This window comes from Camelus dromedarius, chromosome 22, assembly GCF_036321535.1.
Source record: "Camelus dromedarius isolate mCamDro1 chromosome 22, mCamDro1.pat, whole genome shotgun sequence".
Lineage (NCBI taxonomy): Eukaryota > Metazoa > Chordata > Mammalia > Artiodactyla > Camelidae > Camelus > Camelus dromedarius.
The window spans coordinates 19295998-19310705 of record NC_087457.1 but is presented as its reverse complement, the minus strand read 5'-3'; the positions used below and the strand labels follow the sequence as shown (position 1 = coordinate 19310705).

Genomic DNA, 14708 nt, shown 5'->3' with positions numbered 1-14708 from the left:
ACACAGGGAATGAGAGCCAGAGCTGTGTGAGGGGTTTCCAGTATACGGTGGGCAATTAGGACAGAGAAGGACTTTAATAAAAGCATAACCAAGAAATCCAAGAGAATGTGACCTTGATTTGGGACACTGTTTATTACAGAAGTTTCCGATGAACTGTTATGAACTCCACCTCCCAACTACTATCAGAGGATTTCTCTGCGCCCAGGGCTACATTAGGCACTTTCTTCCCACGCACTGTCTAGCTTAATCCTCACACTTAACCAATGCTATTACCCTCATCTTGTACACAGTGGTTCAAAGGAGTTAACAATTTGCTCAAGGTCACACACCTAGTGATGGGGCTGAGACTAATACTTGTCCTGAGCCACATCCTCAAACTTTCAGTACTGGTTAATAGCAATTTCATTCTCAGGTTATGCTCTACAAAGCTCCCGTAGAACCAAACTACATAGAATCAGTATCTTGAATCAGGATTTTATGTACTCTCATAATTCATGACAAGGGAGTCACAGAATATGTCCAGATGAGCACATATGCTTCCTACACTATGTTTAAGTAACCTGAAGAAGCTAGGGCTCTTAATATCAAGAAATATACCTGGATAGAGAGGAACAAAGTTTGGCTTTCCAAGAACAAACACATTTAAGACTTCATCCACCCAGAAGTACATGCTTCTCTCAAGATCATATGCAACAGAAGTAGGCCTTGATTTTATAGGTATCAGAGTCTCAAAGATGCCTGTTCTTTGATCCAAGACACCAAGTTCTCCATCAGCTGCGGTAAGAATTTTAACAGCATCATCTGCAATAGAAGTAGGAGTGACACGTTCCTATGAAACTTCCTTCCATGCCATTCCCTTTAACTAAAGATGCTGTCCCATTGCCCATGCCAAAATCCACTTATCCCTGAAATCTGGACTAAGGTGGATCGAGAGCGGATCTAGTTGACCACCTGAAGCCTCAATTCCTCCTCTGAGCTCCGGCACATTAAAACTAATCTTTGGAACTTTTCTGCCTGATTTCAGATTCAGCCCTTCTCCCCTAGACAGAAGCCTTCTCCATGCCTTGTATATAGCAGCCAAATGTAATTAAGTGTCCCATCATTAAGGAAGCACAGAACAAGTTGAGATTATTGGTTGGGTCTCTGGAGCCCCAAACTGTATTATCCTATAGAAAACCTAAATCATTTTATAGACACTTGATAGCACCTGATACTCAAAATTGACCAATGAATGTTATAATAGCCGCTTCTTTATGTAACGAGTAGTGTCATCTCTAATACCAAACCTTAAAGTGAATCGTCTACATCACTTTTATCTACACCTACTGCTGAGAAGAGAGCATGAGCTCAGCTTTGCTTCCAGTACTGAAGCTTACCTGTCACTCGACAGTCGGTGCCATTGTAGAGCTGGTAACCTCGAATACACTCACAGGAATAAGAGCCTGGTGTATTAATGCACAGCTGGCCACAGGGGCTGTATGCTGTAGAACACTCATCCACATCTGATGATAGAGAGTTGTAAATTAGAGAAGACTGAGGAACAATCTCTTGAGTATTTTTGTTCTTTTGGGCCACTTTTCAGGTGCTCACGAGACCTGTCATATGTGGAGATCACTGTGCTGGGTACTGGGATAGAAGTTGCTGCCTCCGTAGAATTCCCACCTATGTGGTTGTGTTTCAGCAGAACCATCACTGTAGGGAACCATCAATGCAGAGGTTTAACTGGTACAGTATATTTATCTGTGTTACCCTAGCAACATTCTTGGGGACGTGGCTCCTCTCAAGCCAGCTGGAGCCTAATTTGAGAATGAGTGGCAAGGATGTAGAGAAATCAGAACCCTTGTACATTGCTAATGTCAAGTGATGCAGCCACTGTGGAAAACAGCTTGATAGTTTCTCAAAAAGTTAAACATAGAATTTACCATATGACTCAGCGAGTTCCACTTCTGGTATATACCCAAGAGCATTGAAAGCAGGGATTCTTGTACACTTGTACACCAATGTCCTCCACCACAGCCAAAGGGTGGAAACCACCCACGTGTGCATCAGAGGCATGGATGTGGTATATAATCCCACAAACAAAATGTGGTATACAGTCATCCCACAAGGGGTTGATTCTGGGACCCCCGAGGATACCAAAATCCATGGATGCTCAAGTGTCTTCTATAAAATAGTGTGGTATTAGCATATAACGTACACACATCCTTCTATACATTTTAAACCATCTCTAGATTACTTACAATACCTAATACAATGTAAATAGTTGCTAGCATGCAGCAAATTCAAATTTTGCTTTCTGGAACTATCTGGAATTCCCCTTACCCAGCGTCTTCAACCTACAGATACAAAGAGCCAACTGTTTACATACACTGGAATACTATTTGGCCTTTAAGAAGGAAGGACATTCTGAGACATGCTAAAACATGGATCCACCTTAAAGAGAGGCTAAGTAAAATTAGCCCAACATAAAGGACAAATACTGTATGATTCCACTTACATGCAGTATGAGAACAGGCAAATTCATAGACAATGTCAATGAAGGTTCCCAGGAGCAGGGACAGAGAGTTACTGTTTAATGGGTACAGAGTTTCTGTTGGGGATGATGCAAAAGTTCTGGAAATGAATAGTGGTGACAGTTGCACAGCAGTGTGAATGTAGTGGATGGCACTGAATTACACACTTAAAAACTATTAAGATGGTAAATTTTGCTATGTATATTTTACTACCACAAGAACTTTTGAAGATGAGCCAAATGAATTCTGACCTCCACAGCTCTGACCATCCGGCTGTAATAGCCATCCAGCTCCACACGAGCACTGAACACCCCAGTCTGTGTCACTGCAGGGCCCCTCACAGCCCCCGTTGGCCAGAGAGCAGTTCTTACCTGGTAGAGACAGGACAGTGGTCAGTACAGTTGACCATGGTAAAGATCAGACGTCTTATAAACCATATTGTGTCACAAACCTCTGTGCTTGTGTGAGGAGTGTAACACTGGTTAAGAATAACCTTCGACCCTGCCCTCTTACCTAGGAATGTGGAGGCTTTCGGGGAAACCAGAGAACAAGGAAAGTTAGGAATCACGGAGCAGGGGAAAGGTGTTTCCTTCTGGGAGGACAGTCTGGACAATTCCAGATGTTGGTGTATTGGTCACCTGTGGAGGGACCAGCGACCTCTTCTGTATTTTTTCTAGAATTTATGGGCAGGTGAGGCCCTTAGCTCAGGAAATGATATAATAATTTGCTAATCCCAGTGAATTATCTATACAGGACCAAAAACCTGTATTTTGTGTCTCACTGTTTATGCTTTTTGTATCTCTTATGTGTTCCTTTTGTGAAAAGCTTCTTTCGCGGCCTTTCACATTACTGGAGAGGTTTCATCATAATGTCTCAGACCAGATTTGAGGGGGAAACAGGAGACAGACAACAAAATGACTGGGGACAGATGCCCCCCTCCCTCTGCCCCAACTGGAACCAACAGTGATTTTTACGTGAGAACCACAAGAGTTTCAAAGTCAGAGGTGCTTGCTCAGAAGCATCCCTCCTCACCATGAAATGGTCTTCTTGGGTCCTTTTTCAGTTAAATTCTTAAAGAATTTGCCATTTTGTCTTGAACAAATGTATTGCTTCTCAGTGGCAAAGTTTGTGTTCTTTATTCCAGAATTTTAGGAGCAGTGTTGTTTGCAGTGGTGAGCTCGTCTGTTTCCTTAAAGCTACAATATGAGAACAGCGATTTTTATAGCTCAGGAGCATTGGCTCACATTCAGGAGACGAAAGCCAAGGGTTGGAGCTTGTGAAATGTAAGCGCTCCATCACTGAAGGATAATTGCTCCCGTAGACGTCTGAGTCCAAGTGTTGTCTCAGAGAGTAGACCCCGGTGATAACTGGGGCACTCAGTTACCTAATCTTACTCTCCCCTTTCCATGTTAAGCCAAGCAATTGATTTCTTACCACATGTGGCAGGTTCATCGGTACCGTCAGTACAGTCTGCTTCCCCGTCACACATCAGGGATTCTAGGATGCATTTCCCCTCATCACATCTAACCATGCCTTCTGGACAGGGCCCTGTGTAGGAAATTAAGCATTCTTTTTTTGTATATATATATTTTATTGAAGTATAGTCAGTTTACAGTGTGTCAATTTCCGGTGTACAGCATAATGCTTCAGCCATACATGAACACGCATACATTCGTTTTCATATTCTTTTTCACCATAAGTTACTACAGGATATTGAATAGAGTTCCCTGTGCTATACAGTATGAACTTGTTGTTTATCTGTTTTATATATAAGCATTCTTTTTCATTAATACTCAGGGTGGTGGTAAAAATAGACAATGCTTACAGTGGGTAAGGAAAGTGGCAATATTTCTACTAACCCAATGCAAGTCTGGGTAGGAAAGAATTATTTTTATCTTTTTAAGCAGAGTTTTCAGGAATTTGGACTTGATATCAAAGATGTTAAGACCTCTGGGCCCTGGATTGAAATAATAGTAAATTTGAACTGAATTAGTATTAAATATTACTGATTGACATGGTATTAAATTCAGGTAATACTAGCCCTAAAAGAAATATTCTCTTAAGAAGCCAGGTTATAAATTATTATTAAAATGTTAGAATCTGAACACATTTGAGATTACAGATTTAATGCTAGAAAAGAAAGGGTGAATAGAATTGTGGTTCACCAAAACGTTGGGGATTCCACTACACTGTGTGTTTCAGGTAAAAAAAAGGATTGTAGTGCTCACTGAGTTCTTTGGGGGTTTTCTTTTTTTTAGTGAGGAGTGTTCTTCCATATTCACTACACAAGGATGTAAGGCATCTGTTAGGAGGCTTCCTTCAGATACTGATGCTCAGGTGCTCTGTGCGTTGGCCAGAACTGAATGGTGGGAACATTCGAGGCCATGCTTAGAGTGTCCGCTGCAGAGTTACTATTTAAGCACTGCTTTATGTTTCCAAGGGTAACTAAATCTTGGTTATTGCTAGCAAACATCCTATTTTAGATCTAGGATGGCAGTCTCAGCCATAGGAATGAAACCACAACTTGCAGAAAGCAGCCAACATAGTACGACCTTCCCTTTAGACAAAAGGTGGGGGTAGAGTAGGACTCACCACAGACCTCCTCATCGGAGGAGTCCCCGCAGTGGTTGAGGCCATCGCACCTCCAGCGGTGGGTGATACACAGGCCGTTCCTGCACTGCCACTGCCCAGCCATGCAGCCAGTCCGGGGGCCACGTGCTTCGTCCAGCCTACCTTCACAGCCCTTATTGGCATCACAGAGTTCCCAAGCATCGCGACACAGAGAATCTCCTGGGCACTGGATTTTTTGGTCCGGACGTGCTGTCAGTCTCTCTAAAAGGCAGGAGTTGGCTCAGGGAGGTCGCACTGCTGTCCCACGGGCTTGTTTATTTAGGTATTTATGGTTTGCTGATGAATTTGATCTATAGAAAACCAAGGCTTGAAAGGGCTGGTAGCCATTGGAGATGTGGCCACAAGTTTGTATTCTGAAGTTTCACCCCTAAATAATTTTTTAAGTCAATAAAGCTAATAATCTTTTTAACCTTAGGTCATTTTGAAAAATGAGTAAGTGGGGAAAAACAGGCACCTGTGACACCAGAGACAATTTAATGTCTGGGTTTAGCACGTATGGCAGGCTATTTAATGATGGGCTTGCTTCACTTAATACTATTGATGTTAACCAATGCTGTTAATAAACAGAATGTGACTGAAGGTAAACATAAGTTGTACCTACCACAGTTAACCTCATCGGAGCCATCTAAGCAGTCACCAACACCATCACAAAGCCAGCTAATAGAGATGCATTTTCCATCATCACACTGCCAGGCCTGTGGGTGTCCACGACATATTTCTTCTGCGGGCCAGCAGCATGTTCAATAAGAAGCAGAAAGGAAGGGGTGTTTGTCAGGGCACTAGCGTCTTTTAAATTTGGATTTCATATTAAGTATTTTAATTAACAAAGGAATAACTCCTGATGTGCCACTGGAGTCAACCCTAAACTTGCCTGTCCTTTTTGCGTTACTTCTTATGCTACAATTCAGTACCCCTTCCTCAGGGACCATCACCTAGCAGATCAATAAACATATCCTCCTCATCATTCATCCAGAACACCACTGTCCAATAAAACCTTCTGTGACAACAGAAGCACTTTATCTCTGTGTTGTCCAAAATGGTAGCCACCAGTCACATGTGTTTTGAGCACTTGAAATGTGGCTACTATGATAAACAAACTGAATTTTTTTTATTGTATTCATCTAAATAAATATAAATCCTCACATGTGGCTAGTGGCCACTGTATTGGGCAGTCCAGTTTTACAGATTCACTTCTTTGAACTCCTTTGGAATTTGAGACTATATTAAGATGTAAGGCAACCTGGGAACTGGGCCTTGATGTTTAGACTTTCAAATACTTCCACCTAAGTCTGCCTACTGGCTGAAGCAAGTAAACTTGGGGAGCTGGGGTGAAGTGTATGGAGGGCCGAGGATTTCTACAAGTATAAAATTTTACTCAAACCTGTAATAGTACACATTTTGATATCTCAGGTTTCATGTTAAATTAGGTACAGTTAAGTGATGACCCTAGGAACGTGCACATAGGTGGAAAAAAGGAACATAGCCCTCACCAAGTACAGCTGGGTCTTCCTGTTTTAATGAGGACTGTTCCCTTCCATATTTACTGCCCAGGGATGCCAGGCATCTTTTAAGAGGCTTTCCTCACTTACAGGTGCTCCGGCGTCCCTCCTGGGGATCTGAGCTCTCTTGGCACAGAGAAGTACTTGACTTTATTTCAGGAAGACATTTGACACGACACAGCAGAGAGAAGTGCCTACCACACTGCTCATCCGTCCCATCCAGGCACTCCTGCTCCCCGTTGCAGAGCCAGGCCACAGGAATGCATCCCCCACCACATGCAGCTTGCCTCGTCACATTACACTGTATTTCATCTGCGTTGGATGACCAAGAAGCAAAGCCATGAGAATTCTTGACTTCTGTGGGTCCAGGAGGACACCTGACCCTGGGCCCAAGCCCCATTTCCTCCGGGGCTTTCTGGAGGGAGGCACCTCGTCCCCAAACCCGGGCCGCCAAGAGGTTAAATTTGCTGCCTGATGAAACCCCGGGCAGCAGTGGGTCCCAGTCAGAGACCAGGGCAAGAAAGCTAATCCCACTCGCCTCAACTTTGGGGGAAGGAATAGCCTAAGAGAGTGAGTGCGCTCCTGAGAAACGAAGAGAAAAAGTCGAGGAATTTGTCCGCTGAGCCCACCGCCCCCCCCTTCCCACTCACTGAGAGGAATTATCAAGGAGTAAAGAGCGGAGAAGCAGGGGCCCTCTCCAGATGGCCCAGCCTCGCCCTCCCGGATCAAAGGTCACAGGACGGGGGACACGCCGCGCACAGCCAGCGAGGGCGCTCCCAGCTCTCCTCCGACCCTATCCAGCAACCCCGCAGCCAGCAGAGCGGGATGAGCTCCCTCCCAGCGCGGGTCCGCGGGCCCCACTCACCGGCCACTGAGCCCTCGAGGCCGCCCAGCACAGCCAGCAGCGTCGGCAGGAGCAGAGGGAGCTCCCGGCGCCCCATGGCCGCGAGGAGACAGCGCGGGGACCCGGGAGGTAGGCGCGCTGCGCGTGGAGCCGCGGGTGGGGCGGGCGCCGGGGCGGCTTTCTCTCGCTCCCTCGCGGCGCACGGGGAATGGCGGCGGGGTCTGGGGGCCGTGGGCGGGGAGTTGGCGCTGCCGGATCCCGGGGAAGAGCCGCCGGGATGCAGCGGGGCTGCAGAGGGAGTCGCGGCGCCTCGCATCCGGCTCCCCGCGGATGTTGACTGGCCAGGAGTGCCTAGGCTCCTTGCGCTCCTGCAGTGGGACAGCCGACGCTCAGCTAATGCAGGGCTCGTGTCACACTGAAGCTTAAGGTAAAGGTGGTCTAAAGGTCTAACTAAAGGTTTCTTAAACTTTTGCTGTGCCCACAGAACGCCTGGAAACCTCCTAAATACGCAGACTCTGGTCCTGCAGGTCTGGGGAGGAGCCCGATACTCTAACAAACTCTGAGATGACGCATTTGTTGCTGGCCCTGAGACTTCGCTTTGAAAAGCAGGGGCTTGATAGCCCCAAACCGAGGGCATCACTGTGACTGCTGATCTGTGGGCTGCTGTCTGCGTGGACGCCTTGCTGCCTCCTGTCTTCCCACCTGAGCAGTTTAGGCCTTGACCCCAGGTCTGGAATGACAGCTCTGACAAGTCAGTCCTCTTAGACTGGCGGTCAGCCAACTGTAAAAACAGAGTAACAGCACAAGAGCCCCGAAAAACACCTACCGCTTTCAGTCTGTATCACTGCCAGGAGAGGAATACTTTAATAAGCAATTGGACATGGACATGTATCAAATTTGATGGGTTTGAATCAGAGTCAAATATAATCCCTGTAGGGTGGTAGATTTACAGGTCTGGAGGAATTTAGAGGTCATTTAATCCAAATGCTGCCATTTAGGGATGAGATAGTGGAGTCTGCGACACATTCCCTCAGACAGACCACTCTCCCACCCCCTTATTTATCTAAGTTGTGACATTCCTTCTTTCCAGGACACCCTGAGAAAGAAGTGTCAGATTCTTGGAGAGAACACGGTGGAGATTGAATTTAGAATGGAAACTGGCAAGGAACATTTATAGTGTTTGGGAATGAAAGGCAGCAGTAAAACACCAGAAACAAAAAAAAAAAAAGAAAGAAAGAAAGAAAAGAAAAGAAACAGAACAGTGAATTGCAAAGTGCCTACTTAGATTTTATTTGCAACACAACACTCCAACAGCTTTCTTCTAAATCATACCTCCTCTTCGTGTTCACTGCCGGTCCCACCAAACCACACTTCAAAGACGTCAGAATGCCATATGTTCTGAAGCTTTCCTTAAATTCATTGTATGCTCTGATTGCATAAGCCCAATTAAAAGGACCTTTCTGCTTTTAACAAAAATCTCATAAAATATATCGATTTCTGCTGAAATGTTACTGCTTTGGAACCAGATTGAGATGCTTCATGGTGTTCCATGACACAATAGAGTAATCAGAGGTATAAGAATATGGACCAGTTTTCCTCCCTGGTCCTCAGAACGGCACTGAAGCCAGTGGTAAGTACCTGGGACTGGAATATGATCGACCTGGGATCGAATCTCAACTAAATGAGATTATATGTACATATAAAGGGTGGCTTTATTATTGTTGTAAACAGTCAGCATCAACTCCTAATCTGAGGTAGCCATAGACACAGGTGATATAAATAATAAGTAATTTAAATGTTTATATTTCTCTTTAAAGTATTATATTCTCCCTATCAAATGTTTAAATGCAAGTCCTGTTACAACCAGCATAAAAATTCACACCTTCCTTGAATGCATTAACAAATTATCCAGCACCTCCTCCTGTGTCCCAAGCACTGTTCTAGACACTGAGGATTCATCAGTGAACAAAACAGACAAAACTACCTACCTTCATAGAGCTTACATTTTGGAGTGATTCAGTGGGGTAGTGGTAGGCGTAATTTGACGGAAGAGCAGATCAGTGATAGGCCTCATGATGAAAGCAGTGTACATTGTGCACTGCCTTCCAGACACCCAGGGTAAAAAGGCATTCTACCTGGAAGCAATTACCAAACCTGGAAAGGGAGGGGGAATACAGTGGTCTCAAGGGGCAGAGGAGACAGATCAGAGTCCAGGGAGCTTGAAACAGCTGGATTTTGTAAAACATCTATTAAATGTTAACATAAATAGCATATTTTATGAAAAATAATCACATTTTCCAGATTACAAAAACTTAATGAGAACACTGGCATTATTTTACATTTTTTCAAATCTCTGTAAAGATAATAGAAGACAGCTGTATTCTCATATGTGATTTTGTGTATTCACAATCTGTTATGATACGTTGTTTTGGTTGCAGTATATGAAGAAAATCTGGCCTTACATGGATATGTGTTAGCCACAGAAGTATTTCAATAGCCTTTTCAGATAAATGTAGAAATCCTTCTTTGATACTGCTATGGGTTGAATTTTGTTCCCCAGAAAAGATACATTGAAGTCCTAACTCCCAGTACCTCAGAATGTTGACCTTATTTGGAAATAGGATCTATACATTTTTAATTAATTTCAGATGAGGGCATTAGAGTGTGTCCTAGTCCATTTTGTCTTATGAAATTATTGTAATTGTAATACTTCATAATAGACAAATATTACTTATGAATATGGGAGCAAAAGTCTAAACAAAATTAATTGCATCAAGAAGTTTAAAAAATACATAATAGTGAATAACAAGTAGGGTTTATTCTAGTAATGCAAAGTTGATTCAACATTAAGAAGAGACTGTCTTTTCTCCGTTGTATATTCTTGCCTCCTTTGGTAAAGATTAATTGGGCATAAGTCTATGGATTTATTTCTGGGCTCTCTATTAATCCATGTGTCTGTTTTTGCGCCAGTACCACACTGTTTTGATTACTGTAGCTCTGTAGTATTATCTGAAGTCTGGAAGGGTTATTTCTCTGGCTTCGTTCTTTTTCTTCAGTATTGCTTTGGGAATTCTGAGTCTTTTGTAATTCCATATAAATTTTAGGATTATTTGTTCTAGTTCTGTGAAAAGTGTCTTAGATGATTTGATAGAGATCACATTAAATCTGTAGATTGCTTTGGGCAGTATGGCCATTTTAACAATATTACTTCTTCTGATCCAAAAGCATGAGATATCTTTCCATTTCTTTAAATCATCTTTAATTTCCTCAATCAATGTTTTGTAGTTCTCTGTGTATAAGTCTTTCATCTCCTTTGTCAAGTTTATTCCTAAGTAATTTTTATGAGATTTTAAAAGGGATTTTTTTTTTTACTTTCTTTTTCTGGCATTCATTGTTAGTGTAAAGAAATGCATCTGATTTCTGTATGTTAATCATGTATCCTGCTACATTGTTGAATTCTTTTATCAGCTGTAGTAGTTTTTGTGTGGCGCTTTTGGGGTTTTCTGTATATAGTATCATGTCACCTGCATATAGTGACAATTTTACCTCTTCTCTTTCAGTTTGGATCCTTCTATTTCTTTTTCTTGTCTGACTGCTAAGGCTGGGATTTCCAATACTATGGTGAATAGAAGTAGTGAGAGTTGGCATCCTTGTCTTGTTCCAGAATTTAGCAGGAAGGCTTTTTACCGTTGAGTATTATGTTGGCTGTGGGTTTGTCATAAATAGCTTTTATTATGTTGAGATATGTTCCCTCTATACCCACTTTGGTAAGTTTTTATCATAAATGGATGTTGAATTTTATCAAATGCTTTTTCTGCATCTATTGAGATGATCATGTGATTTTTGTCCTCTCTTTGATCGATGTATTGTATCACATTGATTGATTTGTGTGTGTTGAACCATCCTTGTGTCCCTGGGATGAATCCAACTTGATCATAGTGTATGATCTTTTATATGTGCTATTGGATTGTTTGCTAATATTTTGTTGAGAATTTTTGCATCTATGTTCATGAATGATATTGGCCTGTAATTTTCTTTTTTGGTGGTGTCTTTTTCTCGCTTTGGTGTCAGGGTGATGGTGGCTTCATAGAATAGCTTGGGAGTGTTCCCTCCTTTTCAGTCTTTAGGCAGAGTTTGAGAAAGATCAGTGTAAGTTCTTAGTATGTTTGGTAGAATTCCCCAGTGAAGCCATCTGGTCCTGGACTTTTGTGTGCAGGGAGGTTTTTTTTTCCTGATTCTATTTCACTTCTAGTGATCAGTCTGTTCAGATTGTCTATTTCTTCTTGATTCAGTTTTGATGGACTGTATGTTTCTAGAAACTTGTCCATTTCTTCTGTGTTGTCCAGTTTGTTGCCATATAGTTGTTCATAGGATTCTCTTATTTTTTTTGTATTTCAGTGGTGTTGGTTGTAATTTCTCCATTTTCTTTTCTTATTTTGTTTATTTGTGTCCTTTCTCTTTTCTTCTTGGTTAGCCTGACCAGAAGTTTGTCAATTTTGTTTACTCTTTCAAAAAACCAGCTCTTGGTTTGATTGATTTTTTTCTATTATTTTTAAAATCTCTTTTATTTATTTCCTCCCTGATCTTTATTATTTCTTTCCTTCTGCTGACTTTGAGTTTTGTTAGTTTTTCTTTTTCAAATTCTTTTAGATGGTAGGTTAGGTTGTTTATTTGAGTTTATTCTTGTTTTGTGAGGAAGGTCTGTATTGCTATGATCTTCCCTCTTAGGACTGCTTTTGCTGTATCCCATAGCTTTTATGTGGCTATGTTTTCATTGTCATTTGTCTCAAGGTATTTTTTAAATTTTTTCTTTGCTTTCATCATTGACCTATTGATATTTTTAGGAGCATGTTTTTTGGTCTCCATGTAGTCATTTTTTTTTTTGTTTTTCTTTCTGTGGTTGATTTCATACCATTATGGTAAGAAAAGATGCTTGAAATTATTTCTGTCCTCTTAAATGTGTTGAGGCTTCTTTTGTGTCCAAGTATGTGGTCTTTCCTAGAGAATGTTCCAGGTGCACTGGAAAAGAATGTATATTCTATTTTGGGGAGGAATGTAATGTCCTGAAAATAGCATCAAGTCTAAGTATTCTACTGTGTCATTTAGTATCTCCTTTATCTCATTGATTTTCTGTATGGAAGATCTATTTAATGATTTTAGTAGGGTGTTAAAGTCTCCTACCATTATTGTATTCACATCAATTTCTCCCTTTACAGACAGTCAGTTTTTATAAGATCATGCTGGTTACTACTTCTGATGTTATTGCACAGAATTTTACTGTAATTATCTCTTTACACATCTGTTCCTTTGAGATTTTGAATTCAAGCAAGAACTTTGTCTTAATCATCTCTGAACTCCAGTATCTAGCACATTTTTAGTATATGATAATCAAAGAATCAGTGATTGTCGTGAATGACTTCTAAAGCAGAAGAGCCAACTGTTCTGTTCCCAGTGAGGATAGCTTCCTTCTGTAACAGTGCAAGTGCTCAGAAGCTGGTGTACAAATGCTTAACTGACTTTTGGCATGCCCCAACAAGCCACATTTTGTAATTTTCTACTGGGGCTTCCTGAGCCGGTTGTGATGGTTAACTTTATGTGTCAACTTGACTGGGCTAAGGGATGCCCAGTTAGCTGGTAAAATGTTGTTTCTGGGTGTGTCTGTGAGATTAGCTTTTGAATCAGTACACTGAGTAAAGAAGATCCACTGTCACCAATGTGGGTGGCATCAAGGGCCCCAGTAGAACAAAACAGGTGAAGGAAGGGTAAATTCTCTCTTTCTTCTTGAGCCAGGACATCAATCTTCTCCAGCTCTTTGGCATCAGAACTCTTGAGTCAGTCTCAGCCTGTCAGTAGTGATGCTGTTGGTTAGAAATGCCCAGGGCACTCATCTAGGCCATAGTACTTGTGGCAACCCCGACAGACATTTCCCAGACCAGAGCCAATGTGTGGCTGGACCAATCCTTGTGGTTTTCATTATGATTACAGGATGTACCTCAGCAACAACCACCAGAGAATTTTCAAAATGCAAGGTCTGTTACTCACAGGTCCTGGAGGCACAGCAAGCTCATGGTAGAGAAAGCAATCATGGCTCTGGGGCTCTGCCTTTCCTGGGGTCGAGAGTAGGGTGCCTAGGGTTTCAAGAGCTCACTCTTTATTGGTGAATTTTAAACGTAAGACCAGGAATTAAAGTGCAGGAAGGGACAGACAGTCACTAAAGCAGCCAGTTATTAAGGTCATCTAGAGCTTTCTAAAAAGGGGAACTTCATGGAGGAAACAGCCTGGCTCTTTACGTAGTTGTGTACCTAGCAATATGTTTATTCGAGATAGCAGCCTTCAAAGTGGATGCTCAGTAATCAAAAGCTTAATGTCAGGCACTTATATTACAATAATTTTTAAAAAGCTAATTAATTGGTTAGGAGCTTACACAACAACCAACCTTGCATTCCGGGGATAAATCCATCCCACTTGGTTGTAAACATAAATTCGTACTAAAAAAAATATAGTGTGGTTAATGGAATACACCCCCCAAAACACTGATTCATGAGAACATGAGTGTGTAGTTATCACAGTACATCCTATCAGTAATCCAATGAATACCACCATCACTGTGAATGTTGTGTGCTGGCCAAAGTTCAGAAATGTGCAATTAATAATAAAAATATGAAATAAAAATAAAGTAAATTGCTATAAAGTTTAACACCAAGGATTGATACTAAAATTATTTATTTGGTGTTATGTGCATTTTATTTTCTAAACATGAAATTTGCTAATTTATGTACATTTAAGGATAATGAATCTCCATCAGCGAGTTGATTCACCAACACCTTATCCTCTGTTGGACTGGATAGCAGAGAACTGGGTGGGAGTCCATGTGAGTATGAAACAGCTTCCAGGAAGAAATGTTGAGTTACGACATGCTAGGAGATACTGGCCTAAAAAGATTTCAGGAAAGAGGTGAAATTTAAGCAGCAATTTGAAATAAAAAAGAAGCACGCTACAGAGGACCATTTATGTAGCAAGTCAGAGCTGTGTTAATTTTCATAGCTGTTGATTTGGCAATTTGGCAAACGGAGTTACTTGGAAGAATCCATCTGTTTGAGTATAAATACCAGAGAATCTTTCTGAGCCTCCTTTACTGGTGTCCATCTGGGCCGTCTGATTAACAGATTGCTAACATACTCTGGTCTGACATGAGATATTTTGTCCCATCCCAAGTGATAG

At 41.8% G+C, this 14708-nt stretch overlaps 1 protein-coding gene across 1 annotated transcript in view; it reads right to left on the bottom strand.

Moving 5' to 3' along the window:
- Nucleotides 1-9481, bottom strand: part of LOC105102390 (prolow-density lipoprotein receptor-related protein 1) — a 35006-nt gene extending 25525 nt beyond the window's left edge. Inside the window, exons 1-9 of the mRNA XM_031440186.2 lie at nucleotides 9476-9481; nucleotides 7509-8268; nucleotides 6842-6955; nucleotides 5746-5865; nucleotides 5106-5345; nucleotides 3948-4061; nucleotides 2765-2884; nucleotides 1377-1502; nucleotides 598-801 (exon numbers count right to left, since the gene is read on the bottom strand). Coding sequence (XP_031296046.2) covers nucleotides 598-801; nucleotides 1377-1502; nucleotides 2765-2884; nucleotides 3948-4061; nucleotides 5106-5345; nucleotides 5746-5865; nucleotides 6842-6955; nucleotides 7509-8268; nucleotides 9476-9481 — 1804 coding nt within the window. The remainder of the gene's footprint in view (nucleotides 1-597; nucleotides 802-1376; nucleotides 1503-2764; nucleotides 2885-3947; nucleotides 4062-5105; nucleotides 5346-5745; nucleotides 5866-6841; nucleotides 6956-7508; nucleotides 8269-9475) is intronic.
- Between the last annotated feature and the right edge of the window lie 5227 nt (nucleotides 9482-14708).